The sequence below is a fragment of the Schistocerca americana genome, chromosome 3 (assembly GCF_021461395.2).
Source record: "Schistocerca americana isolate TAMUIC-IGC-003095 chromosome 3, iqSchAmer2.1, whole genome shotgun sequence".
NCBI lineage: Eukaryota > Metazoa > Arthropoda > Insecta > Orthoptera > Acrididae > Schistocerca > Schistocerca americana.
Window position 1 is genome coordinate 736,179,935 of NC_060121.1, and position 26,238 is coordinate 736,206,172.

Consider the following 26,238-nt stretch of genomic DNA (forward strand, 5'->3'; position numbering starts at 1 on the left):
TCAAACACAGCACCACATTGGATTGGATGCCACTAATTAATTATTATGATAAAATATTGCTTGTGGTCTGCTCTGACAACCATAAAAAGGCTACATGACACCACTCACATGCTTCCCTATTCTGTGATTTTTACTACTGGGAGCAGCCCAACTGTAAAATATTCTGTTTGACCGATGAGCAAAGACGTCAACTTTATTGAAGTACAACACACTTTATCAAATGTAGGGCAACTTGGATGAGGACACATGTGGCCTATCAACTGAACTGTAAATTCTGTCCAGTATTGAATATTGCATAATTACAGTTGACCTCTTACAAAGATAGAATAGCCACAGCTCAAGTGCCTACACTACGAGCAACATGTCATTCTATGGAGTACAGAAGTAGAGACATGGGAATTGGTGTCACTGCTTAGACCATGGATTTCGTTTTGTAAAAAAATGTGTCCTTATCTCTGGGTATTCTACAACACATACAGTTTGAATGGTTTTTATATTGATGAATTATTCTCTTTTTGCTTTCAAAAAATTTTCTTATTACCTTTTTCTACTGACATCCTTCATTCTCTCTAATCAATTCCCATTTTGAAACATTTTTATCTTTTTCATTATAAGCATTTTTCCCACTCTCTTACTTCCAGTTACCTCTCCTTTGTTACCTTTCCTCACTATCTACATCTACACTACTGGCCATTAAAATTGCTACACCACGAAGATGACGTGCTACAGACGCAAAATTTAACCGACAGGAAGAAGATGCTGTGATATGCAAATGATTTGCTTTTCAGAGCATTCACACATGGTTGGTGCTGGTGGCAACACCTACAACGTGCTGACATGAGGAAAGTTTCCAACCGATTTCTCATGCACAAACAGCAGTTGACTGGCGTTGCCCGGTGAAACGTTGTTGTGATGCCTCGTGTAAGGAGGAGAAATGCATACCATCACATTTCTGACTTTGATAAAGGTCGGATTGTAGCCTATCGTGATTGCGGTTTATCGTATCGGGACATTGCTACTTGGGTAGGTCGAGATCTAATGACTGTTAGCAGAATATGGAATCGGTGGGTTCAGGAGTGTAATATGGAACACCGTGCTCGATCCCAATGGCCTTGTATCACTAGCAGTCAAGATGACAGGCTTCTTATCTGCTTCTTATCCACATGCCTGTAATGGATAATGCAGCCACGTCCCGATCCCTGAGTCAAAAGATGGGGACGTTTGCAAGACAACAACCATCTGCACGAACAGTTCGACGACGTTTGCAGCAGCATGGACTATCAGCTCGGAGACCATGGCTGCGATCACAGACAGGAGTGCCAGTGATGGTGTACTCAATGACGAACCTGGGTGCACGAATGGCAAAACATAATTTTTTCGGATGAATCCAGGTTCTGTTAACAGCATCATGATGGTCGCATCTGTGTTTGGTGACATCGTGGTGAATGCACATTGGAAGCGTGTATTTGTCATCGCCATACTGGCATATCACCCAGCGTGATGGTATGGGGTGTGATTGGTTACACGTCTCGGTCACCTCTTGTTCGCATTGACAGCACTTTGAACAGTGGTCGTTACATTTCAGATGTGTTACAATCTGTGGCTCTACCCTTCATTCAATCCCTGCGAAACCCTACATTTCAGCAGGATAATGCACGACTGCATGTTGCAGGTAGTGTACGGGCCTTTCTGGAAACAGATAATGTTTGACTGCTGCCCTGGCCAGCACATTCTCCAGATCTCTCGCCAATTGAAAACGTCTGGTCAATGGTGGCCGAGCAACTGGCTCGTGACAATACGCCAGTCACAACTCTTGATGAACTGTGGTATCGTGTTGAAGCTGCATGGGCAGCTGTACCTGTACACGCCATCCAAGCTCTGTTTGACTCAATGCCCAGGTGTATCAAGGCCGTTATTAAGGCCAGAGGTGGTTGTTCTGGGTACTGATTTCTCAGGATCTATGCACCCAAATTCCATGAAAATGTAATCACATGTCAGTTCTAGTATAATATATTTGTCCAATGAATACTTGTTTATCATCTGCATTTCTTCTTGGTGTAGCAATTTTAATGGCCAGTAGTCTACATTTACACTCTGCAAAACCACCTTGAAGTGCATGGCAGAAAGTACATCCCATTGTACCAGTTATTAGGGTTCCTTCCTGTTCCATTCATGCATAGAGCATGGGAAGAATGATTGAATGCCTCTGTGCATGCAGTAATTATTCTAATCTTAGCCTTACTATACTTACAGGAGCGATATGTAGGTGACTGTATATTCCCAGAGTAATCATTTAAAGCCGGTTCTTGAAACTTTGTTAATAGACTTTCTTGGGATAGTTTACATCCATCTTCACGAGTCTTTCTCTTCAGTTCCTTCAGAATCTCTGTGACACTCTCCCACACATTAAACAAACCTGTGACCATTCATGCTGCCCTTTTCTACACACATTCAATATCCCCTGTAAGTCCTATCCATTACGGGTCACACATGCTTGAGAAATGTTCTAGAACTGGTCGCAAGAGTGATTTGTAAGCAATCTCAAGTCTATCACCTGATTTACCCATGACTGAACATATGTGATCATTCAATTTCATATTCCTACAAAGCCTTACACCCACGTATTTGTATGAGTTGACTGATTCCAACAGTGTCTCATTAATATTGTAATCATAGAATACTATGGTTTTTCATTTCATGAAGTGCAAAATTTGACATTTCTGAACATTTAGAGCAAGTTGCCAATCTCTACACTATGTTTAAATCTTATCAAGATCTGAATGAATATTTATGCAGTTTCTTTCAGATATTACTTCATTATAGATAATGGAATCATCTACAAAAACCACAATTTTATTATTAATATTGTCTGCCGAGATCATTAACATACAAAATGAACAGCAAGGATCACAACACACTTCTCTGGGGCACACCCGAAGTTACTTCTACATCTGACGATGACTCTCCATTGAAGATAACATGCTGTGTCCTCCCTACCAAAAAATACTCAATCTAGTCACAAATTTCACTTGATATCCCATATGATCACACTTTTGACAATAAGCATAGGTGTGGTACTAAGTCAAATGCTTTTCAGAACTCAAGAAACACTTCATCTACCTGGTGTCCTTGACCTAAAGTTTTCATTATGTCGCGTGAGAAAAGTGCGAGTTGGGTTTCACATGATTGATGTTTTCAAAATCCATGCTGGTTGGCACTGAGGAGGTCATTTTTTCAAGTTGCCTCTTTATGTTTGAGCTCACAATATATAATACAACAAATTGATAATCATACAATAAAGGCTCCCTCTTCTCCTTACGCTAACTTCGACATCATTTAGCTTCTGTTTGTCTGAGAGGTTTTGGCTGCGTTTAAACTTGCAGTGAAGCTCTCTTTGCTTTCACAGTAGTTTCCTAACTTTGTTGTTGAACCACGGTGGGTTTTTCCCATCCCTCACAGTTTTACTCGGCATGTACCTGTCTAAAACGCATTTTACAATTGCCTTGAACTTTTTCCATAAACACTCAACATTGTCAGTGTCGGATCAGAAATTTTCATTTTGATCTGTTAGGTAGTCTCAAATATGCCTCCTATTACTCTTGCTGAACAGATAAACCTTTCTCCCTTTTTTTATATTCCTATTTACTTCCATATTCAGGGATGCTGCAATGGCCTTATGATCACTGATTCCCTGTTCTGCGCTTACAGAGTCGAAAAGTTGGGATAGTGAACTCAGTATAATGTCACTCGATGCTCTGTCTCTACCACCCATACCACCCATCCTAAACATCTGAGTGTCCCAGTCTATATCTGGTAAATTGAAATCTCCACCTAAGACTATAACATGCTGAGGAAATTTATATAAAATGTATTCCAGATTTTCTCTCAGTTGTTCTGCCACTAATGCTGCTGAGTCGGGAGGTCGGTAAAAGGAGCCAATTATTAACCTAGCTTGGTTGTTGAGTATAACCTCCACCCATAATAATTCACAGGAACTATCCACTTCTATTTCACTACAGGATAAACTACTACTGACAGGGACAAACACGCTACCACTGGTTGCATGCGATCTATCCTTTCTAAACACCATCTGTGCCTTTGTAAAATTTTGGCAGAATTTATCTCTGGCTTCAGCCAGCTTTCCGTACCTATAACAATTTCAGCTTCGGTGCTTTCTATCAGCACTTGAGGTTCCGGTACTCTACCAACGCAGCTTCAGCAGTTTACAATTACAATACCAATTGCTGCTTGGTCCCTGCATGTCCTGACTTTTCCCAGCACCCTTTGAGGCTGTTGCCCTTTCTGGACTTGCCCGAGGCCATCTAACCTAAAAAACCGCCCAGTCCATGCCACACAGCCCCTGCTACCCATGTAGCTGACTGCTGGGTGTAGTGGACTCCTGACCTATCCAGTGGAACCCGAAACCCCACCACCCTATGATGCAAGTTGAGGAATCTGCAGCCCACATGGTCGCAGAACTGTCTCAGCCTCTGATTCAGACCCTCCACTCGGCTCTGTACCAAAGGTCCACAGTCAGTCCTGTCGACGATGCTGCAGATGGTGAGCTCTGCTTTCATCCCACTAGCAAGACTGGCAGTCTTCACCAAATCAAATAGCCGCTGGAAGCCAGAGAGGATTTCCTCCAATCCATCAATCCATAGCGACACACATCATTGGTGCCGACATGAGCTACCACCTGCAGATGGGTGCACCCTGTACCCTTCATGGAATCCGGAAGGACCCTTTCCACATCTGGAATGACCCCCCCCCCCTCCCCCTCCCTGCCCCAGTATGCACAAGGAGTGCACATTGGTTTTCTTCCCCTGCCTTGCAGCCATATCCCTAAGGGGCCCCATTACGTGCCTGACGTTGGAGCTCCCAACTACCAGTAAGCCCACCCTCTGCGACCGCCTGGATCTTGCAGATTGAGAGGCAACCTCTGGAACAGGACAAGCAGCCATATCCGGCCAAAGATCAGTATCAGCCGGAGACAGAGCCTGAAACTGGTTCGTCAGACAAAATGGATAGGCCTTCCGTTCAGCCCTCTGGAATGTCTTTCGCCCCCTGCCACTCCTCGAGATGACCTCCCACTCTACCACGGGTGAGGGGTCAGCCTCAATGTGGGCAGTACCCCGGGCAGCCACAGCCATAGTCTGATTGGGGGAAGCTTGGGACAAGCTGGCCGTCCCCGACAAACCCCCGTCCGGACCCACACAGTGATGCCCATTGGCAACAGCCTCAAGCTGTGTGACCGAAGCCAACACTGCCTGAAGCTGGGAGCGAAGGAATGCCAACTCAGCCTGCATCCAAACACAGCAGTCGCAGTCCCTATCCATGCTAAATACTGTTGTGCAAAGAACATCTGAACTAATCTACAGAGAGCACAAACAATTTGACACAAAATTTAAATGGTTATTAAAATACAAGATTGCCTAATAAATGCAGTAATGCTGCTACTTGCGCACTGCTGACACACTGCTCGGCGGCAGAAGGAGACTACGCGATTTTACACTATTCAGGTACTAAAACACAATGCTACAACTCTCAAATACTATAATACGCCCAAAATTTATGAATTAAACAATGCAAGTACCCAAAAACATGTAAAGAAATAAAGAATTAAACTATGTAACAAATAAGTGAGCTAAGAGTACAGGACTTGCTGCTGGCAGCTGCTTATCCAATGGCGGCAGGGAGCACACTGGCTGTGACCAACAGACACTCGCCGTTCAAAACAAAAACAGAGGACAGATGACTATGCATTTCAGCTTCTGATTGCTACCCTCAGTTTCAGTTCCTGTCTCGATCACTAAGGACTCGAAACTAACTTTGGTTCCACTAACAGCCTTTACATATGATCAGAATTTCTTTGGGTTCTGTGAAACATCACTTGACAATAGTTTGCTACAGTAGTCACTGAAGGCATCATGCATTGCTCACTTGACAGCCAAATGCATTTCTTTCAGCATCTCTCTATCTGTAACCCTGCACTTATTATGCAGTAATCTCTGTTTCTTTAGAAGTTTCTTTACAGTGACTGACACCACAGAGATTCCCTCCCATCATGAACTGTTCTACAGGGTACATATCTGTCCAATGCATGGTCAACTGTTCTTTTAAACTTGAGCCATAGTTCTCTACATGCTCCTGCCATGTGTTGAAAGTTTCGAGTTCCTCAGTGATATATGACACTACTGATTTTTTTAAAATCTAGTTTACTGAACATATATATCTTTCTGCTTGTTTTAGTTGTGTTTTGTACTTTGGTAATCATTGTTACCACAATCACGTCATGATCACTGACACCAGTTTCGATGTAATTTTCAGTTACAACAGGAGATGAGTCTGTTGGATGATAAAAGGACCCAATTATAATTTTATGCCCACCTCTAATACTGAGTCTTGCCCTAATGACCTCACATGTAGCTTCAGTTTCCATCTTGGTGGATCTGAGTTTCTTCTATACAGCAACAAATACATCATCTCCATTTCCCAATTGTCTATCCTTTTGATATATACCTAAATTTTCCCCATAAATCTCACTGCTATCAATTTCAGGTTTCGATAGCTTTCTGTGTCTAGTATTATGTGAGCTTCATTGCTTTTCATGTATGCTTCAAACTCTGGCACTTTGTTGAGAATGCTTCAGCAGTTTACCATCAGGATTTTAATACTCTCATCTATGGGATGCATTTCTTTCAATCTCACATTGATACTTCTGAGTTTCCTGCAGTTATCATTATCTGGAATAGATGAAGAGTTGCCTAATCTAAAAAAAACCTTGTGTGCACCCCACACTTTCTTTTTGTTTTCTTTATTTTCCATCTGCATTTTGAGATTTTATTTCTTTTTAGTTTTTGTTTGTGAACCATCAATAAGCTCCATGTTATCATCTGAATCCAAATCTCAGTCATTCCATTATTATTTGTGACTTGATTCCTGAAATTTGTGAGCCTCCTCACTGCAAATCAGAAATCTATGCCATTATAACATTATTACTGTTATTCATGTCTATATACATTCCTGTTTCACCAAATGGTGAGCAACTCCTCTTTAGAGTGAAGTTCAGTAATTCACTCATTCACACACATATTGTGTTCTGTAAGTTAGGAGTTCAGTTATTCGTCAACAGGCAGAGGTAGTCTTTGTAGGCAAGATCTGTAAAGTTTATTAACAAGCAATTATGTGTAGTAATAACTGTCTCATATTGATAATTAAGGATATTAACTGTATACTGCTATCTTAGAAGAAGGCAGTTACATTGAAAAAAGTTGCTCTTCGTCCTCCTCTTATTTGATACTTTACACTAAGACTTATGTAACTTTAGTGATCTGACAGAACACTATTAGCTGTTGATATACAGTTAGTAGAAAAGTTCAACTCTATTTATTTTGTACATTAGCGTTAGTCGAAATTCACATCTTAAGGTCAGGATATTCTGATAAGTTATACAGGAATGGGTAATAAGGACTCTTGCACTTTTTAAACGTGTGAGTATTTCCAATTTCTTTTCTGATGTCTCCTGGCTACCTTTAAAGACTACATTCTGAACTCCTGACAGGTACACATAATCTATATGGGAATTACTTTCACTTCTAGTATTACTGTTGTAAGTTCCACAGTTGATGCTAAATTCGCTCTGATTACTAATCACAAATGCCTTCTTTTTTCTTGTGCCTTTGTTCCACATTAGCACAGGTTTGGCAATTCTAAATGGATTTGGCATGGTTAATTTAAGGGATGGGCAGATTCCCTTCCTATTGCCAACCCATTACCTCCCAGGATGGAAAAAGTGTACCACAATTGTTTGAATGTAATATCATTCATGTTAAGTGAGTGAATATTTTCTAAATGTTTGCAGATTGTGTAAATGAGGTGGATACCAGACTGGCATTCACGTAATGGGGTGTAGGAAACTGCCTAAAAACCATGTCCAAGCTAGCCAGCATGCTGACCTTCATCATTAATCCATCATGCATATTTGATAAGAAGCCAGCACATCTGACACTCATCATTAATTCATTATGCATATTCGATATGAAGCTAGCACACCTCCTCATCCCAGAAGCGGCGCTTTAACATTCATGACTAACCAGACAGTTATTAATCACAAATACTGTTAGAGCATAAATGCACTGGCATATAATTTTTGCCTTGGCTGTATTGCCACAGGACAGTACTGAGTGAAAGTATGCTACCAATACCATCTGCAGATCAGCACATAACATTTCTAAAAGAAAAGCAAGTATTACTAAATTTTTGCTTAATTTATTAATGTGCTAGTGCCAAGTCAGTTTGTTATTCATCTTGGCACCTAAGAATTTCACACATTTAGTATGTTCTCATTGATATCCACTTGGGTGCCAGTAGGTAAATTTTATTTCTTTGGAATAGCAAAACATAATTTTTTTAAGCTTAAGGCTCAATGGACTTGTTTCGGTCCTTCATCAGTATCATCAGCTAAAACTTCCTTTTTGAAGAGTCTTCCATTGTCTTTGCTAAAAAAATTTTTGTAAGTCAAGAGTAGGAGTTGTCCAAGTATTGATCACTGTGGGACATCATGTTTAATGTTTCCACAGTCCAAACTTAGTTTCATTCCCATGGTACCATTTATTAATGTAGTCTTTATGTTTTCTGTTGTTGAGTTATGAGTCTTACAAGAAAAAAGGTAGGGGGGGGGGAGAGAGAGAGGGCTTTAACATCAGTACATTTGTTTCTGTGGCAAAATTTTATGACCTACATAATTGTAAGCTTTGGAAAGGTCACGGGAAACAGTAACAGAATAATTTTTTCATGTTTAGCTCTAACAGAATGCAGTTTTTGAGGTGATATATTTCTTTTTCTGTAGATAATCTTTTACAGGAGCCAGATTAAGCAGTTGTTACGAGCTTATTGTTAGAAAAGTGGAAATGAGAAGGAGGGAGATGGGTATATAATTAGAGGTCACATGCTTTTCTCCACTTTCAAATGGCTATTACAGCTGCACATTTGTTCTTTCAGGAAGTAAACCTCAAAACAGGTAATTCAATACGAATGTATAAGGTCAGTAGATGATTTTAGTATGTTGGTCAAAGTGTCATCATAGAAGTTACTGCTATTCAGTGACCTAATAATGTTTGAGAATTCTTTAACAGTCGAACTGGCAAAATTGATATCTGCTGTTGGAAAATGCAGTGTCTTTTTAAGTAAATTTAATAAATCTGTTCTCTGTGGCTCATTTTTTGCCTGTATGTTTTCAGATGCTAGTAATAAGAAACTGTTGAATTTAGTGGTCAAAGATTTGGATGTAATTTAATCTGTGTTGCAGATAAAGGTCATCAGAGATCTATCATTTGTCCAACAAACTTAAATCCTGTCATACCTATCTGTGTTTTCACTGTTCTTGAAATTTTGTATGTTTGGTGCATAGTGCATGGTTTCTGCTTTCTTTTAAACTTACATTTGTGAAAAATATCAAATAAATTAATATAATAGAGGGAAACATTCCACGTGGGAAAAATTATATATAAAAACAAAGAAGAGGTGACTTACCGAACGAAAGCGCTTGCAGGTCGATAGACGCACAAACAAACACAAACATACACACAAAATTCAAGCTTTCGCAACAAACTGTTGCCTCATCAGGAAAGAGGGAAGGAGAGGGGAAGACGAAAGGAAGTGGGTTTTAAGGGAGAGGGTAAGGAGTCATTCCAATCCCGGGAGCGGAAAAGTCACCTCATCTTTGTTTTTATATATAATATCAAATAAATTTTTAGATATGAAACTGCATTGAGTCAATATTATTCACTGCAGTTACTCAGTGACACATTTCACTACTCCTAGAAGCACACAAGAGCTGTTGATGACATAGCTTTTGATACATTATTTGGCACTTAAGGAAGTTACTGTTTATCTGATTCAGCACAACTCACATAGGGTTCTGGAATTAACTGCCTTCAACCTCTCATTTAACCGATAAAATAGATTTCTTAGCTTACAGATGTTCATTTAAATCTTACTAGATAAAAACCCATAAATTAAACAAATATTTATCACAAAATCGTTAAGGCTTTTGTTTCCACTTGTTTACAAACTACCTGTTGGCTTCTGTCTGGGGTTCTTTGGCTGATATTTGTCTGATGATTTTTCTGATGTTTCGCTACCACGAGTGGCTAGCATTGTCAAAGCTTCACCCTCCATTGCTAGTGGTGGACGGAAGCTGAGCTTGCAGCTGCCAACGTCCAAGGGCTCTTCTCTGGTCATTTGTGGTGCTGTTCTGCTACCTGCAATAGTCACTTGCCACAGCATGGGAATCCAGGATCTGTTTACCTTGAGGCTTTCTTCTTTCTTGTTGAAGCTATTCTTGCGTTTGTGTATTTGTATATCTTCTCTGAAAAAACGGGTGTGATAGCTCTTCTCTACAGCCAGAACTTCCATGTTGGTGAATTTTACTATGTGTTTTGCCTCACTCAGCGCCTGCTCTGACACGACCGATTTATTCACTTGTCGCAAATTGCAATGTCACTTATGTTCTATGAACCTGATGTTGACTGATCATCCAGTCATTCCAGTATAAACTTTTCCACATATGCATGGTATGTGGTATAGTCCCGACATTTCCACTGGGTCCCTTTTCTCCTTTGCCAATCTGAGACACTCTTTGATCTTTTTTGTCAGTTTGTAAATAATCTTAGTGCTGTGTTTGTAAAATATACAGCCAATTCTGTCACTCTGGGAATGTATGGCAGGAAGACCACACCCAACATTTCTTTTCCCATTGTGTCACTTCACCGAGTGTGTGACACTATTATACTTCTAATATAGCTTGTGGAATACCCATTGCTCCTTAGAACACTTTCCAGATTTTGCATTTCATGCCTGAGGTGCTGCGGCTCACATATTTGTCTTGCTCACATTATGAGTGTAGCTATACTTCTAATATAATTTGTGGAGTACCCACTGCTCCTCAGAAAACACTCCAGGTGTTACATTTCGTGCCAGAGATGTTGTGACGGACATATTTGTCTTGCTCACATTACGAGCAAATTAATCAAGCCCCTTTTCTATCTCGGGTGGTGATTTGACAGTTTATGCAGGTATTGGTGCATGTGTGTCGATTTTTAATACACACTATGTCCCAGGCTTTCACCATCCCTTGTGATCAGCACATATAGAATTGGTAGTTGTTTGTTGTTTTCCACTTTCATGGTAAATTTTACTTTGGCATGGTGGCCATTCAAGTGTCTCAGGAAGTCACTGAGCTGTTCCTCACCATGGCTACACACAACTAGAGTGTCATTGATGTATCTGTACCACCCCCTAGGTTTACAAGGTGCCCAGTCCAGTGTCTATGCTCCAAAATGTTCCATGAAGAAGTTGGTCACCACTGGACAAAGTGGACTACCCATGATGATGCCTTCCAGCTATTCACAGAAGTTGTCATTCCATGTGAAATAGATCATGGTGAGACATGCATGAAAGAACTTGGTGATGTTTTGCAGAAATATGGAACCAATGTGCTCCATAGATTCACTGAGTGGCACTTTTGTAAACAAAGAAACAACATCAAAGCTGACCAGGATGTCATTTAAGGCAAGTTATAGTTTCTTCAGCTTCTCAATGATATGTCCTGAGTCCTTAATGTATTTGTCAGGGAAACTAGCAATCAGAAATAGGGATGTAGAAATTAGTAACATATTTTAAAAACTACAAACAACCTTGCAAAATAGATGCCCTTAAGAATATTCAAAAATGTTGAAATACTTTCCTAATGCATTGGAACATAAATGTGTTAACTTCAACCTATCAAAATAATAAAGAAATAAAAATTAATGACTTGCAAATTATTCTGTAAGAAACGCTGACCATCAAGGTGGTTTTGCTTGAATGAACATTGGTTTATAAAGGACAGTATCAAAATCTTAATTGCCTTTGGAAATTTACACTTTGTAAGTAGTTTTTGTAGGAATACTGTAACCCGTACAGGATCTTTTTCATTTGTGTAAGGGTAAATGGGATGTAAAGCAAGACATGATTTTGATCCAATTAATGCAGAAAGTATGTTTGAAAGCTACTGTATAGAAAGGACAAAATATCGTAATTTTATCTGTGTATAGAACTATAAGTGTGGAAATAATGAAACTATTTTTGTTGAAATTCCAGTGCCTCTTGCAGAATGTGTGGCTGGAGCAGAGAGGCCACGTGTTTTGCCAGTCTATGTGTTGGTGAGCCAAGAGCATTAAAAATTGGTCTTACTGGAACATTGTTCTTATGGATCTTCGGTAATCTGTACAGTCGAGGTGGTAGGGCTTTTGTGTTGCCCAGGTTATTCTGTATGTCCTCCGGCAGAGAAGATGTCTTGATTAACTGTTTTGTATTCCACACAAATTTATATGGGAATGACTGGGCGATCAATCAACACCTAGTTCACAGAACATGAGCGACATTGCAAGTTGAGGCAGGTGGAGAAATCGGCCATAGCAGAGCAGGCACTGAGTGAGGCTAACCACATAGTAAAATTCACTGACATGGAAGTTCTCGCTGCAGAGAAGAGCTATCACATCTGCTTTTTCAGATACACAAATACACAAACACAAGAGTAGCTTCAATAAGAAAGAAGAAAGCCTAAAGGTAAACAGATACTGGATTCCTGTGCTGCAATGAGTGACCGTTGCAGGTAGCAGGAGGAGAATAGCACCAGAAATGACCAGAGAGAAGCCCTTGGACACTGGCATGCCACTTGCACATAGTCTATGGCTGCGAGCTCAGCTCCAGTCTACCAGCAGCAATGGACGGTAAAGCTTTGACAGTGCCAGCCACTTGTGCTGGCAAAACTTCAGAAAAATCCTCAGACGAATTTCAGCCGAAGAACCTGAGACAAAAGCCAACAGGCAGGTTGTCAAATATTTATCACTTACAACATGAATATGAAAACCATTTGTGTCTTCAAGTCCTTCAATATTTGCCTCAATGTCGGTGATATCATACTCAGTTTGCTGGAAGTATTCTAGTTTTCCTTTTATAGATGGCAACAAACCATTGCCAAACCAATCTTTCACAACAGCTTTGCGCCTGTAAACTGCTGTTATCCTGGAAAATGAAACATACTGATTAGTCAGTTATTAATTTTTATATAAGTGTACATTGGTATTAGTATGATGATATTCACAGTTATGCCTCATTGTCTGTGACATCGTACTCAGTTTGCCAGAAGTATTCGAGGCTTCCTTTTACAGATTTGCAGAAGAACATTTTTTTTTTAAATATGGCTAATACAACTACAAGTCAAATACAGTGCTCCACAATATAATATACTGAACTGTGGTCATTGCAAGTCATTGATGATTTTCAGGAACCTTATCAAAGTACTAGTAATTCTGGATTGGAATAAGAAAGTGATGGAAAGTTTTTTACGAAACTGGGCAATGTTATCAGCTCATTGTTACCTGTGGGCATAATGTGGCCATGGTTGGAACAGCTGTGTGGTTCTGCACTGATACATTCAGATGCTCACTTTTAACATGGAGTACAGAGTTGCTTTGCAATGTTGTAAGTGACTTATTGCTCTGCTGCATACTTTCTCTGTGAGTTTTAGTGATTATGTTACGTTAAATAAACATTCCACATGGATAAAGAAAGTACATAGCAGAAACTAATTGCAACTAATTACACTAAAAGCTGCAAGAGCGACCCTAGACTGACCTTGCATTCAGCACCTGAAGTAACTGAGTGGTATGGCAATGGCTAGTAGAATGTTCGGTCGAGCCTGTTCACTCATAGTTTTTGCTATAACAACTGCCCTTTAAGTAACTAGCTGTCAATCATTTTTTTTTTATTATGCTCCAGATTGAGTTAAGAATTTCCAACATTTGGAATCCTCTCTTGTCACCCCAAAGAGGACTAAGCTAGCTGATCAAAACAATAGTGACAAAATTTCTTGTTAAAAAAGGTATTCTTTCCTATAGACTGTGTCCTGCTTTGGTCATTATATTATAATCAATGCCACTATTCTGGCATGTTGTTAGACTGTCCCAGTCCCCAAGCCTCTTGACTATGAGCTGCCCAGTGACACTCTAGAAGAGTAACAGTTACATTGTCACATAGCAACTGATATAAGATGCACTGTATAGAACATGCCACCACCAAAAAAAATTGAGGCCCCCACCCTCCTCCCCTGTTTCCCTACATTAAGGAGACTATTCCAAATTGGTTGAAACACTGGATTTTGTTTTGTAGTTGCTATTTATTTTTGGGCTGCCTTTAACAGGGAAGTGCTCTACTGACTCACAAGTTTTGTTTGATTGTTAATTGTTAAGGGTATTCAAAAAGAGCTTATTTAATTTTATGGTCCCATATTTACATTTTCATGTCATTTCAGTAACCCACTACCAGTATTAATGCTCATTTTGTTTGTTGTTCAGTTAACTAAGTCAATTTATGACAGTTGGTGGCACATTCACATTCTCAGTTATGCAAGAAAAATACAAAACATTTATGTCTCTTCAGATAAGCATAGCAAGTGATAAAGTTGCTGAAAATAGTATCCAAAAGCAACAAACCTGCACCACTGATTTGAAAATGTATAGGCTTATTCTGATTCAGTTCACATATGTTGATAAACTTGGGAGTCAGTTCTGAGATTCTCCTATGTGAATGTGGAATAAATATCACTTCCTGACTGTAGAAACTTACTGCCAACACATTACTCATAATTAATAGGATTGGATCTTACAAATTCTTGATTAATCTCAAGGCCATTTTCCATGGGGAAAGTTGCTATCTTCATCACCACTGATATCCATTATTTAAAACACACACACACACAGAGAGAGAGAGAGAGAGAGAGAGAGAGAGAGAGAGAGAGAGAGAGAGAGAGAGAGAGAGAGAGAGAATGTTTGCACCACAAAAAAACTTGACTTGTAATATTGGTGAAAGAAAAAAAGAGAACTTTGAGAGGTAAAATGATTTGTTAATTGTGCCAACAAATTTGTACATTTCACAATACTCACGGTGAACATGCAAGACGTTCTCCTCTAGCTTTTGGCCCATGGTCATCATAAATTACTAGAGACCTTCCAAGTATACTTCCAGGTCCAGAAAGAGGAAGATGAGTGTCAGTATACAGACGGCATGTTAATTTATTACTTTCAGATTTGCGTCCAGCAATGCTTAGTGTGCCATGACGTATTGATAGTTCACCTACTCGACAATAGCCAGATTTCTCTAATGTGCATGGTGATTCAGAATTTTTTGATTGAAGATTCACCTGTACAAGTCAATGAAAATAAAAAGTAATAAAAATAAGTGGAAGTTACAGTAAGAGGGTGTATCAGTAATTACTACTTGCCTCAAATGGATTGTATACGTGACCAGCACTCAAGCAGCGACCAGTCCAGTTATAGAAATCTTTTCCAGGTGGCAAATCATGCACCATCCAGCGATGTTCCTCAGTATTATTTTGTGATGTTCCATCTGCATGTATTAAATATTCCACTATCACTGTAGTATCAGCCCAAGGTTTGTCTTTTGGCTGACGGAAGACAATACGACCTACAATTGGATACCTGTAGATAACTGCAGCAGTAAACATTGGCTCTTTCCATTTGTTCTTTCCCTCCTGGTAATGGGAGAGTGTCCCACATATCCATGGCAATGAAATTATTTCATTAGGATTGCTCTCATTTTTAGTGTCCCTGTTAACAGAAGACATTTATCAATATATGTGCAATATGTCATCAAATTTTTGCCGAAAACAAAGCAGCTGGATTCGTACAATTTTAAGAATAATGTAAAAAATTAAAAAGATTTCTTTTTCTAGTAATTCATGTAAATATAAGCGGACTGTGAGGGTATGTTTATTATCAATCATGCATCAATGATTCCTCAATGCAGTGACTTGCTGTCTAGTGTTACAAGGATGAAACAAGCTACATGATGATTGTGAATCAACAAACACAGGTCAAAGAAGTATAACTATCACCAGACAAAATACATCTGTCTACAAATTGTGTTCTCTCTACATTTTACTAAATAATCACATCAAAAACATGCTGACAACAAAGTAAAATACTTTCCCACAAGTAAATCGCTATGAAAACTATAAAGCTGTTTTCATCATGTGGGGATGATGTCACTTTGAAACAGCATTGTAGAAGAGATTGCGAAAGAAGTATGAAATCCAATCAAAATGGAGAAAAACTGTACCCACAATCACCGAAGGCCAGCGAATGACAAATACAATGACAAAATAAACAACCATATCAGACAGCAGTGCAACAGACATGGTGCAATTTTTGTGCACTCTAATAAATATATTAGTAATAAATGTTTAGGACAAGATAAGCTACATCTACACAAGTTAGGCTTTACTAGATTCCATAATCTGTACAGTGTTATTTTCAAAGTCATACGTAATAAGGGAAACTAGCAGTCAGAAATAGAGATGCAGAAATTATAACATATTTTAAAAACTACAAACAACCTTTCAAAATAGATGCCCTTAAGAATATTCAAAAATGTTGAAATACTTTCCTAATGCATTGGAACATAAATGTGTTAACTTCAAGCTATCAAAATAATAAAGAAATAAAAATTAGTGACTTGCAAATTATTCTGTAAGAAACGCTGACCATCAATGTGGTTTTGCTTGAATGAACATTGATTTATAAAAGACCGTATCAAACTCTTAATTACCCTTGGAAATTTACACATTGTAGGTAGTTTTTGTAGGAATAATGTAACCCGTGCAGGAATGTAAAGGAATGTAAAGCAAGACATGATTTTGATTCAATTAATACAGAAAGTATGTTTGAAATCTACTGTATAGAAAAGACAAAATATCATAATTTTATCTGTGTATGGAATTCTAGTTGCAGAAATAATGAAACTATTTTTGCTGAAATTCCAGTGCCTGTTGCAAAAACTTAAAAAAAGAAATTAAAATATGATCAAACAATGGAAAATCCCAGACAGAATTTACCAATATTATATTAATATGTAATACAATACAGTATAATATAATATAATATAATTAACAATATTATATGTGACTTAGTATTTTCATCACATTAAGAAAAAGAGTCATAACAGCTGCTGATTCCACCATAGATTCAGCTAGTGAAACACAGCTCAACAAAATTCACTGACAAAATAACCAATAAAAATATCTAGTGCTGGGAAAACACAGCTACACAGGCAACTTACATGTAACAAAAATCCTGACTTGGTTAATTATGTAAAAAATTGCAAAATATTTTCCTAAGCGATTAGGGCTGAAACACGTGCTGACAGCTAGCAGCCGTGATATTTCCAGAGGATATAGATACATGGGAAAACTATTATCAATCATGCTCAAATATCGGAATTGCCTAACTAATCCTTTATACATGTAAGTAAAGCAAACATTAATTAGAAAATTATTCAGATGAGATAATTTTTTTGGTACTGAGCAATCTGATGGTGAACTTTCTGTAAATTTAACAAATCTACAGCAAAAGGTATAGAAAATGCTATACCATCACAACAAACGTAAAATTCAGCAAGGTGGGATGGAATACCAATGAAAGAATTGAAAGCAGTCTCTAAAATAACTGCACAGTGACTATCCACAACATGATATTGCTGTGCATTCCTTACGTTATTCCAAATTATGATGTAATGTACCTTCGGACATGTGGTGACCACAGCTGTCATGAAATACATGAAATGTATTCACAGCTGCGAATATGGACCACCATCAGCTGTATAATGGTATGACTACTATGAAAATTTGTGCCGGACTGGGACTCAAGTCTGGATTTCCCACCGATCATGAACAGTCAACTTACCATTTGGTATCTGATCACAACTCACAGACAGACCAAAACTTCCATATGTCATCAACCCTGTGTTTGGAACCTGTACTAGCACATCCATTATGTATAATCCCACTTAGGACAGAGGTTTAACTTGAAAATCACTTGCCTGATGGTACATTACATTGTAATTTGGAATAAAACAGGCAATGCAATATCACATTTATCTGCTAAAAAATGAAATGAGCGTGTGGCATCGTTGGCCGGGAGGCCCCATCCAGGGAGGTTCGGCCGCCAAGTGCAAGTCTTATTTCAGTCGACGCCACATTGGGCGACTTGCGCACTGGTGATGAGGATGAAATGATGATCAGGACAACACAACACCCAGTTCCCTAGTGGAGAAATTCTCCAGCCCGGCCAGGAATCGAACCCGGGCCCAATTGCATGGGAGATGAGCACATTATAACCCAGTTAAGCAGGCATTTACCTGCTGACACTGGGCAAGTGACTTTCAAGTAAAATGTCTCCCCTGTGGAAATATACATAAAGTTGCAGACACATGGTTGACAACATATGGAAGTTAGGGTCTGGCCATGTGTTGTGCTCTGATAGCCAAATGGTAACATGACTGCTCACGATAAACAGGAAATCCGGGTTCAAGTCCTAGTCTGGCACAAATTTTCATTATTGTCATTCCATTATACAGCTTGTTCCAGCATATCAACAAGCACTGGCATGAAGAGGAAGAAAGTAAGAGAAAAGAAGGCTGTGAGACGACATCAGCCAATAGCCTGCTGACAAGGACCACACCACGACAGAAGTGCCCTCTAGCCGAAGAGAATATAAGCGCAGCTCCTGACAGCCCTGGCCGGACAGTATTCCCACAATATCAGCACAGTACTAGGAGAGCACTATGATAGCAGTGACATGTGATTGCTTAAATGGATCTCATGTACAGCAAAGGACTTTGACTGTTATATGTCGCTCATCGCTTGCAACACTGTTGTAAATTCAAAGTTATGTATTGTCAATCTTCTTTTGTAGTAAAAACTATTAATGTGATTTGCTTGAATTGTTGTATAGCATTCTGAGACTGCAGCATCCTTTAAGAACCCTATACAAGACAAGTGGGCAGGACCCCACATTGACAATGAAGACTTACAAACAAACCCTGCACCTGACGGCCAAGGAATTTTTTGTTTGCTGGTGCCATAATTCTTTCTTTTCTTTACTTTGTAAAGGCTTTTCTTTGCTTTAAAAGTTTATCATCGTTTTTGCTAATCAGTGTTTTTAGGTGGGCATTTCAGAAAATTTCTTTGTTTGCTTACTTTGTCCGTTTGTTGCATCTGCATCTTTCAATATGCCCCCCACCCCCACCCCCACCTTTCCCACCCACTGCTCCAGGTGCCACAGCTGCAAGTGTTAGATGCCACACAACTAACGCAGATGTTTCAGTTCCAGATGCAACAGATCTCCACGTTACTCAATAAGGTGCAGCAGCTACTGGCTAATGCTGTGCGCCTGATAGAACAAGCACCATCTACAGCAACAATACTACTATACCAAATTTTCGACAGTTTACTGAACAAGAAGAGAAATAGCTCGAATGGTTATCCCAGTTTGAAGCACATCTCCGTGTTCACAACATACCAGATACTGTGAAAAGCCGTCATCTATTATCAAAGGTAGGAAGTGCAGTGTTCTGCCCAATCACAAAACTCTTCCCTAATGCCACTGGGAGTGAACTGTCTTATGACAAACTGTTGGACAAGCTAACAAACTATTATGACCAACAAGTGAATGTGGTAACAGCTAGACATCAATTCTTTAATTGCAGAAAACAGTCAGAACAAACTTATTGTCAGTGGGTAACAGATTCGTAGGGTATGACAAGAAATGCAAATTCAAATGTGCTTGTAGTGCTTTATATTCAGATGTTACGTTGCGTGATGTGATCGTGTACAATGTGTCTGGTGTCAAAAATTAATTTGTGCACCATGTATCTTCAAATACTGCTCAATGAAGAATATCAAAAAGTGTGTGAAGTAAATACTCATATGGGCTTGTTCAAATATTTGTGTTTGCCTTTTGGCAGTGCTTCCGCACTCACCGTTTTCCAATGATATTTGGAAAAGCTGACTGCACAAGTGCCAAACTGTTCAAACTATTTGAACGACATTGTAGTAGCAGGTCGTACACCTGAAGAACATATTGCAAATTTATGTGCTTTGTTTCGTGTATTGTCTGATGCAGGACTAAAGTGTAGACTGGATGACTATGAGTTTTTTAAACCTGAGTTGCAGTATTTTGGTCATGTCATAAACAGTCATGGTGTACATCCTCTTCCATCACATTTGTTAGCCATATGAGATTTGAAAGTTCCTTGTAATATCACAGAATTGCAGTCAGTCTTCGGGCAAATGAACTATTATATTCAGTTTATACCAAATGCTGCACCCATCGCAGCTCCATTGCATTGCTTGTTTCACAAGAATGTCCCCTTTCTTTGGACAGATGAGTGCCAAGTAGTTTTTCAAAAACTTAAAGCTACATTGCTCAGTAATTGATGCTTAGTTCACTTTGATCCTGACAAACCAGTGGTATTGCAAGTTGACACTTCCTCTTACAGAATCAGTGCAGTGCTTTTGCACAGAATTGGTGGTAGAGACAGACCTATTGCTTTCGCATCAAAATTGTCATCCAAAGCTCAGTGTAACTATTCACAAATTTAGAATGAGGCATTGGCTATTATGTATGGTGTCACCAAATTCCACCACTATTTTTACGGCAGAAATTTCTACTTAGTAACAGATTACAAGCCTATGCAGTTCTTGTGTCATCTGACGAAACCGGTTCCTGTATGAACTGCCCAAAAATTGCAAACATGGGCTTCGTTGTTGTCTCAATACCAGTATGAGCTGTGTATTGTCTGACAGCTCAACACTGTAATGTGGAAACACTTTTATGTCTTCCGACTGGCCCTGATACAGACTTTGACATTTCTTCTGCATCTTGTTGTCACATCACTGCTCAGGATTCTGAATTGCTTCAATCTTTTCTGCTGAATTACAGGAAAATTGTACAGGCCACAGAAGCTGATTAGATTTGAACATTTCACTAGAATACACTCACACATCTAGGCCTCATTCCTTGCATAGCATAAACAATTCTGTAGTGCACTGATACTTTCCACATCAGCGTAGCCTTCCTGTACAGAAAGGTGTTAGTCTTGTTCAGAATGACAGTGGACACTCACATGTGTTGATTCCTAAAGCTTTGCAAAAAGAATGTTGCAGTCACTTCACCAAGGACACTGGGTGATTGTTGATATGAAACAGTTAGCGCATTGACACTGTACTTGGGAGGGTATGGACACCCAAACAGAACAGATGATGTCACAGTGTCACATATGACGTCACAGTGTCACACATGTGCGGAGAATCAGTTCGCTCCACCACAAAAATTATCTGCTTGGCTTAAGTCACAATTACTATGGTAACGTGTGCATATAGACTTTGTGGGACATTTTTGGAACACTCACTGGTTGATTGTGGTTGACTCGCTTAGCAAGTTTCCTTTTGCTGTGCCAATGAACTCGACAACTCCATGTACCACAATTCAGGTGTCATCATCAATCTTTTGCTTAGAAGGTTTACCTGAAGTAATAGTGTCAGACAACAGCACTAAGTTCATGTCAAATGAATTTGAAACATTCTGTGAACGCAATGGCATACAGCACCTAACTAGTGCATCGTTCCATTCACAGTCAAATGATGAAGCAGAACATTCTGTCAGAACCTTCAAGCAGCAGATGGCCAAACTTCACTCCACACACCAGGGATGAAGCATTGCAACTGTTTCTTGCCTCACATCATTCGCACCCACGAGATGGTCCATCGCTGGTGGAATTGCTTCACGGCCACCCCATCAGACACTGCTCCACCCTCCTCAGCTTCCGACACCAAAGGAAGGCCACAGGTTTTGCATCGTGCCATGTGATATTGTCTTTTACAGGATTTTTAGCAGCAGCAGACGGTAGGCACTAGGTGAGATCGTCAGTCAACTTGGTGCTTGCATGTATCTTTTTTCAGGTCCCGAGGGCATGCAGCCCCACCATCAAAATCAACTTGATCTCTGTCATGTACATGATGAGCTTTCAGTCTCTCTTCCCCCAGATTCATGGATCCAGAGGATAGCATGGCCACAGCAGCTGGCCACAGCAGCCACCAGAGGGTGTCATCACAGCACCACGGTATGATCCCATGGAGACAGAGCCTTCACCTCCTCCGGCTTCTCTCATCCTGCCAATGAAGCTGGACCTGTCCACACCACAGCAGTTGCCGCCTCCTTCATCTGCTTCATGGCAGCAGGAGGTGGACGTGTACCCTTCTGGTCATTTTCAGGGGCACATTTCCACCAGAGCACAGACCGGATGGTGGGGTACAGCCGGAAGCTTGACGTTCCCTGCAGCCAACAACCAAGCTTCTGGTCCCACAATGAGCCCACACTTCCGCCTCGCCCATCCTGGGCGCACTCCCTAGATAATGACAGTCCGCCACTTGGGGGGGAAGGGGGGGGGGAGGAATGTTCTGGCATATTGACTAGTACCAGCACAAAGACGAAGAAAGCAAGAGCAAAGGACGCTGTGAGACTAGGTCAGCCAATAACCCGCTGACAAGGACCACACCACGATAGAAGCGGCATGTAGACGAAGTGAATATTAGCACTGCTCCTGGTAGCCTCAGCTGGACAGTATTAAGACAGTACTAGGAGAGCACTACGATAGCAGTGATATGTGATCCATATCATTTTTTACATGGACCTTGTATACAGCAAAGGACTTTGATTGTTTGCATGTTGCCCATCACTTGCGACATCATTGCAAATTTAAAGTCAAGTATTGTCAGTCTTCTTATTTGTAATACAAACTATTAATAAGAGTTGCTTGAATTGTTGTATAGCATTCTGAGAACACAGCATCCTTTAGGCACCTTATACAAGACAAGTGGGCAGGACCCCACACTTACTATGTCCTATACTGGCAGGCATAAACCCTGACCCCCCCCCCCGCCCAACATTAGCAATTTATACAAATGCACCTAACCATCTGATCATCCCAATCAGCCAATAACATCCCTGACTGGAACAACGTGACCATATTAAAACTATGGGGCCAGTCCAGGACTCACACTTAAGGCCTTTTCCTTTTGTGAGCATGTGCTCTAACAATTGAGCTATCGACTCACGATCTGTCTCACAACTTCAATTCTGTCAGTACCTCTTTCCCTAAATTCCAAACTTCACATAAGTTCTCCTCCATACCTTGTGGGGACTAACACTCCTGTTATTTATTTGGTCCATGTGATCTGGTATCTCGTCCGCCCCTGGTAGTTGAGTGGTCAGCGCGATGGAATGTCACACCCAACGGCCTGGGTTCGATTCCCAGCTGGGTCGGAGATTTTCTCCACTCAGGGACTGGGTGTTGTGCTGTCCCTATCATCATCATTTCATCCCCATCAACAAGCAAGTCGCTGAAGTGGTCTCAACTCGAAAGACTTGCACCAGGTGAATGGTTTACCCGACGGGAGGCCCTAGCCACACGGCATTTCCATTTATCTGGTATTACACAGTACGGTACAAATGTTGAACAAATTTACGTTAATATTCACTTTAGGTAGATTATGGTTTACAATACACTGCATCAGGTTTATGTAAGATTTGGTTCCATCAATAGTTCATGCGTTGTACTGAATCAGAAGCAGCATATTTACTAATCTAGATATTGTTTTACAGTGTAAAAACAGTGACACAGCACGTAAGACTTCACAGCTTTACAATATCAACCAACTATTAAAGCAGGAATTTATCTAGGATGGGTGAGCAGAGAGGAGTCCCTAAAATGTATGGATGGCTTTGATATTGGTTTAAACAGAAGATCTTTTATTTATTTATTTATTTGTCCATATAAATCTCTTTTTAAGTACATATATTGTGCACAGGATATTGGACAGAAAACCTTTTTAGCTATTGGATTTTCAAATGTCAAACATAAATTTTATAAATTTTTATGACAAATTGGATCTATACAGTTAATAATTACAACTTTTTGAAATACTGTATATTTATAACTTATGTCTACAATTAAAGATACAAATTACATTTTTTCTTGCATAAGATACTGTGAGACTGAATAGTAGCAGTTTTTCAGAACGTAGGATGTCACAGACTTTTTAAAGCTTTGTAGTTCAGTAAGAGATTTTATATGTCTTGGTAATCTGTTGTAAAGTTTTGTTCCTGTATGATATACACCTTTTTGGCATAATGTGGTGTTACAATGATTGACATGTATGTCACTGTCTGACCTGGTACTGTAATCATGGACGCTTTTGTTTTGAGGAAAAAGGTTTTCTTTTCTCAGTATGCTTTTTTTGACATGCGTGACAACTTCCAGTATATAAATGCAGGGAAGGGGTAGGATCTTCAGATCTTTATAGAAAGGTTTGCATGATTTTCTGCTGCTCACTTGTTTCATTCTTCTTATAATTGCCTTTTGTTTCCTGAAAACTGTTATGGCCTGATGTACATTTCCCCAGAAAATGATACCATACTTCAGTATTGAATGTACACGAGCAAAGTATACAGCCCTAACTGTTTCTGCACTAGTACTGTTGCAGAGAATTCTTACCGCATAGCTCATTTTTGCTAGTTTTGAATTTAGGGCTGTGATATGAGTGTTCCATTTAAGATTTTCCTGGATATGAATCCCAAGAAATTTAGTTTCATTGACAGAACTAATGTTTTGGTTATCTATACATATTACATATTTTTATTTTGATCAGTGTGGAAATTCATGAGTACTGTTTTTTGGGGATTAACTATTAGCCTGTTTCTGGTAAACCATTCCGAAACTCCTTTTATAATATCTTTTGCAGATGCAGTAAGATTTTCTTCATTATTCCCTTCAATCAATAGACTGGTGTCATCTGCAAACAGAACTGGTTCGGAATCCCTAACGTGTGATGAGAAATCATTAATGTAGACCAAAAAAAGAAAGCAACCTAAAATGGAGCCCTGTGGAACACCATGAGTTAGTCCACATGGTTCTGAAACGTGTACCTGGAGTTCATTTCCTTCTGTGTACTTAATTTCAGTTACCTGAGAGCGATATTCCAAATATGATTTGATCCACTGATTTGGCACACATCTTACACCATACCATTCGAGCTTCCTCAGGAGTATAGAATGATCAATCACATCAAAAGCTTTTGTTAGGTCCAAGAATAAACCTGAGATATTTCTGTGGTTATCCACTGCATTTAAGACATGGTTTATCAGATTGAAAGTGGCAGTTTCAATTGATCTCTGTGGTCTGAAGCCATGTTGACATCCAGAAATAATATTATTCTTGTCAAAGAATGTAATTAGTTTTGAAAGGAACACTTTTTCAATAATTTTCGAAAACCCTGACAATAGAGACACACCCCTATAGTTACCCATACATTGATGATCACCTTTTTTATATGGGTGTATTACTTTTGCCATTTTCAGTTGCTGAGGGAAGACACCACATGATAAGAATGAATTGCATATGTCCAATAAAGGTGAAAGTATTTGTCTTGCTGTTATTTTTATAATATAATCTGGAATATCATCAATACCAGTTGAATACTTACTCTTCAGTGAATTAATGGTATTTAGGAGCTCTGTTGGGCTTACTGGACTGAGGAACATGGATATATTATTTATTTCAATAGACGAAAGTTCTTTCCATGTTGTATTAGGTGGATTTCCAAATTTTTCCTTCACTAATTTCCCAGCAACAGTTGCATAGTAAGAATTGAAACTATTTGCAACTTCCCTAGGGTCAGTGACATTCTTGTGATCATGTGATATCACAATATTTTTGTGAGTTGTCTTCTTCCCAGTAAGATCCTGCACAGCTTTCCACATGGACTTAGTTTTATTGGATGACTTCATAATATATTTGTCATTTTCCTTAATTTTTGCCTCCTTTATGATGCATTTCAAAACTAGCTTGTATTTTTTGAAATAATTAATAAATTCTGGACTGCTGTTAGTTTTTGACTGCAGAAAAAGTTCCCGCTTCCTTTTACAAGATACTCTGATGCCTGGTGTAATCCAGTTTCTAAATCTATCTGTGCTCTTGGAAATAACTTTCCTTTGTGGAAAAGCTATGTCAAAATTATGCTTGAAAATGTTCAAAAAATGTTCCATCTTTTCGTTAGTATTAGAGTTATCATATACTTCTCTCCATGATTGTTCACTGATTAGGTACTGGAAGCAATCAATATTTTTCCCACTATAAATCGTTTTATGGATAACATTTTCTATACTGGTCAAATGTGATTTACAGGTATGGTCAGTAATTGCGAAAGGTGGTCACTATAGCCTGTATCAAAGTTTTCTGATGTACACTTGTCCATGTTTACACATTCCTGATCAAGGA

The 26,238-nt window shown here is 39.4% G+C and overlaps 1 protein-coding gene across 3 annotated transcripts in view; it reads right to left on the reverse strand.

Moving 5' to 3' along the window:
- Nucleotides 1–26,238, reverse strand: part of LOC124605492 — a 398,477-nt gene that overhangs the window by 92,039 nt on the left and 280,200 nt on the right. For all 3 annotated transcript variants that reach the window (XR_006978651.1, XM_047137217.1, XM_047137218.1), the window contains exons 8-10: nucleotides 15,326–15,671; nucleotides 14,988–15,244; nucleotides 12,897–13,068 (exon numbers count right to left, since the gene is read on the reverse strand). Coding sequence is in view for 2 of the 3 variants with exons in the window: in XM_047137217.1 (XP_046993173.1) it covers nucleotides 12,897–13,068; nucleotides 14,988–15,244; nucleotides 15,326–15,671 (775 nt within the window). In the remaining variant the exon portion in view is untranslated. The remainder of the gene's footprint in view (nucleotides 1–12,896; nucleotides 13,069–14,987; nucleotides 15,245–15,325; nucleotides 15,672–26,238) is intronic.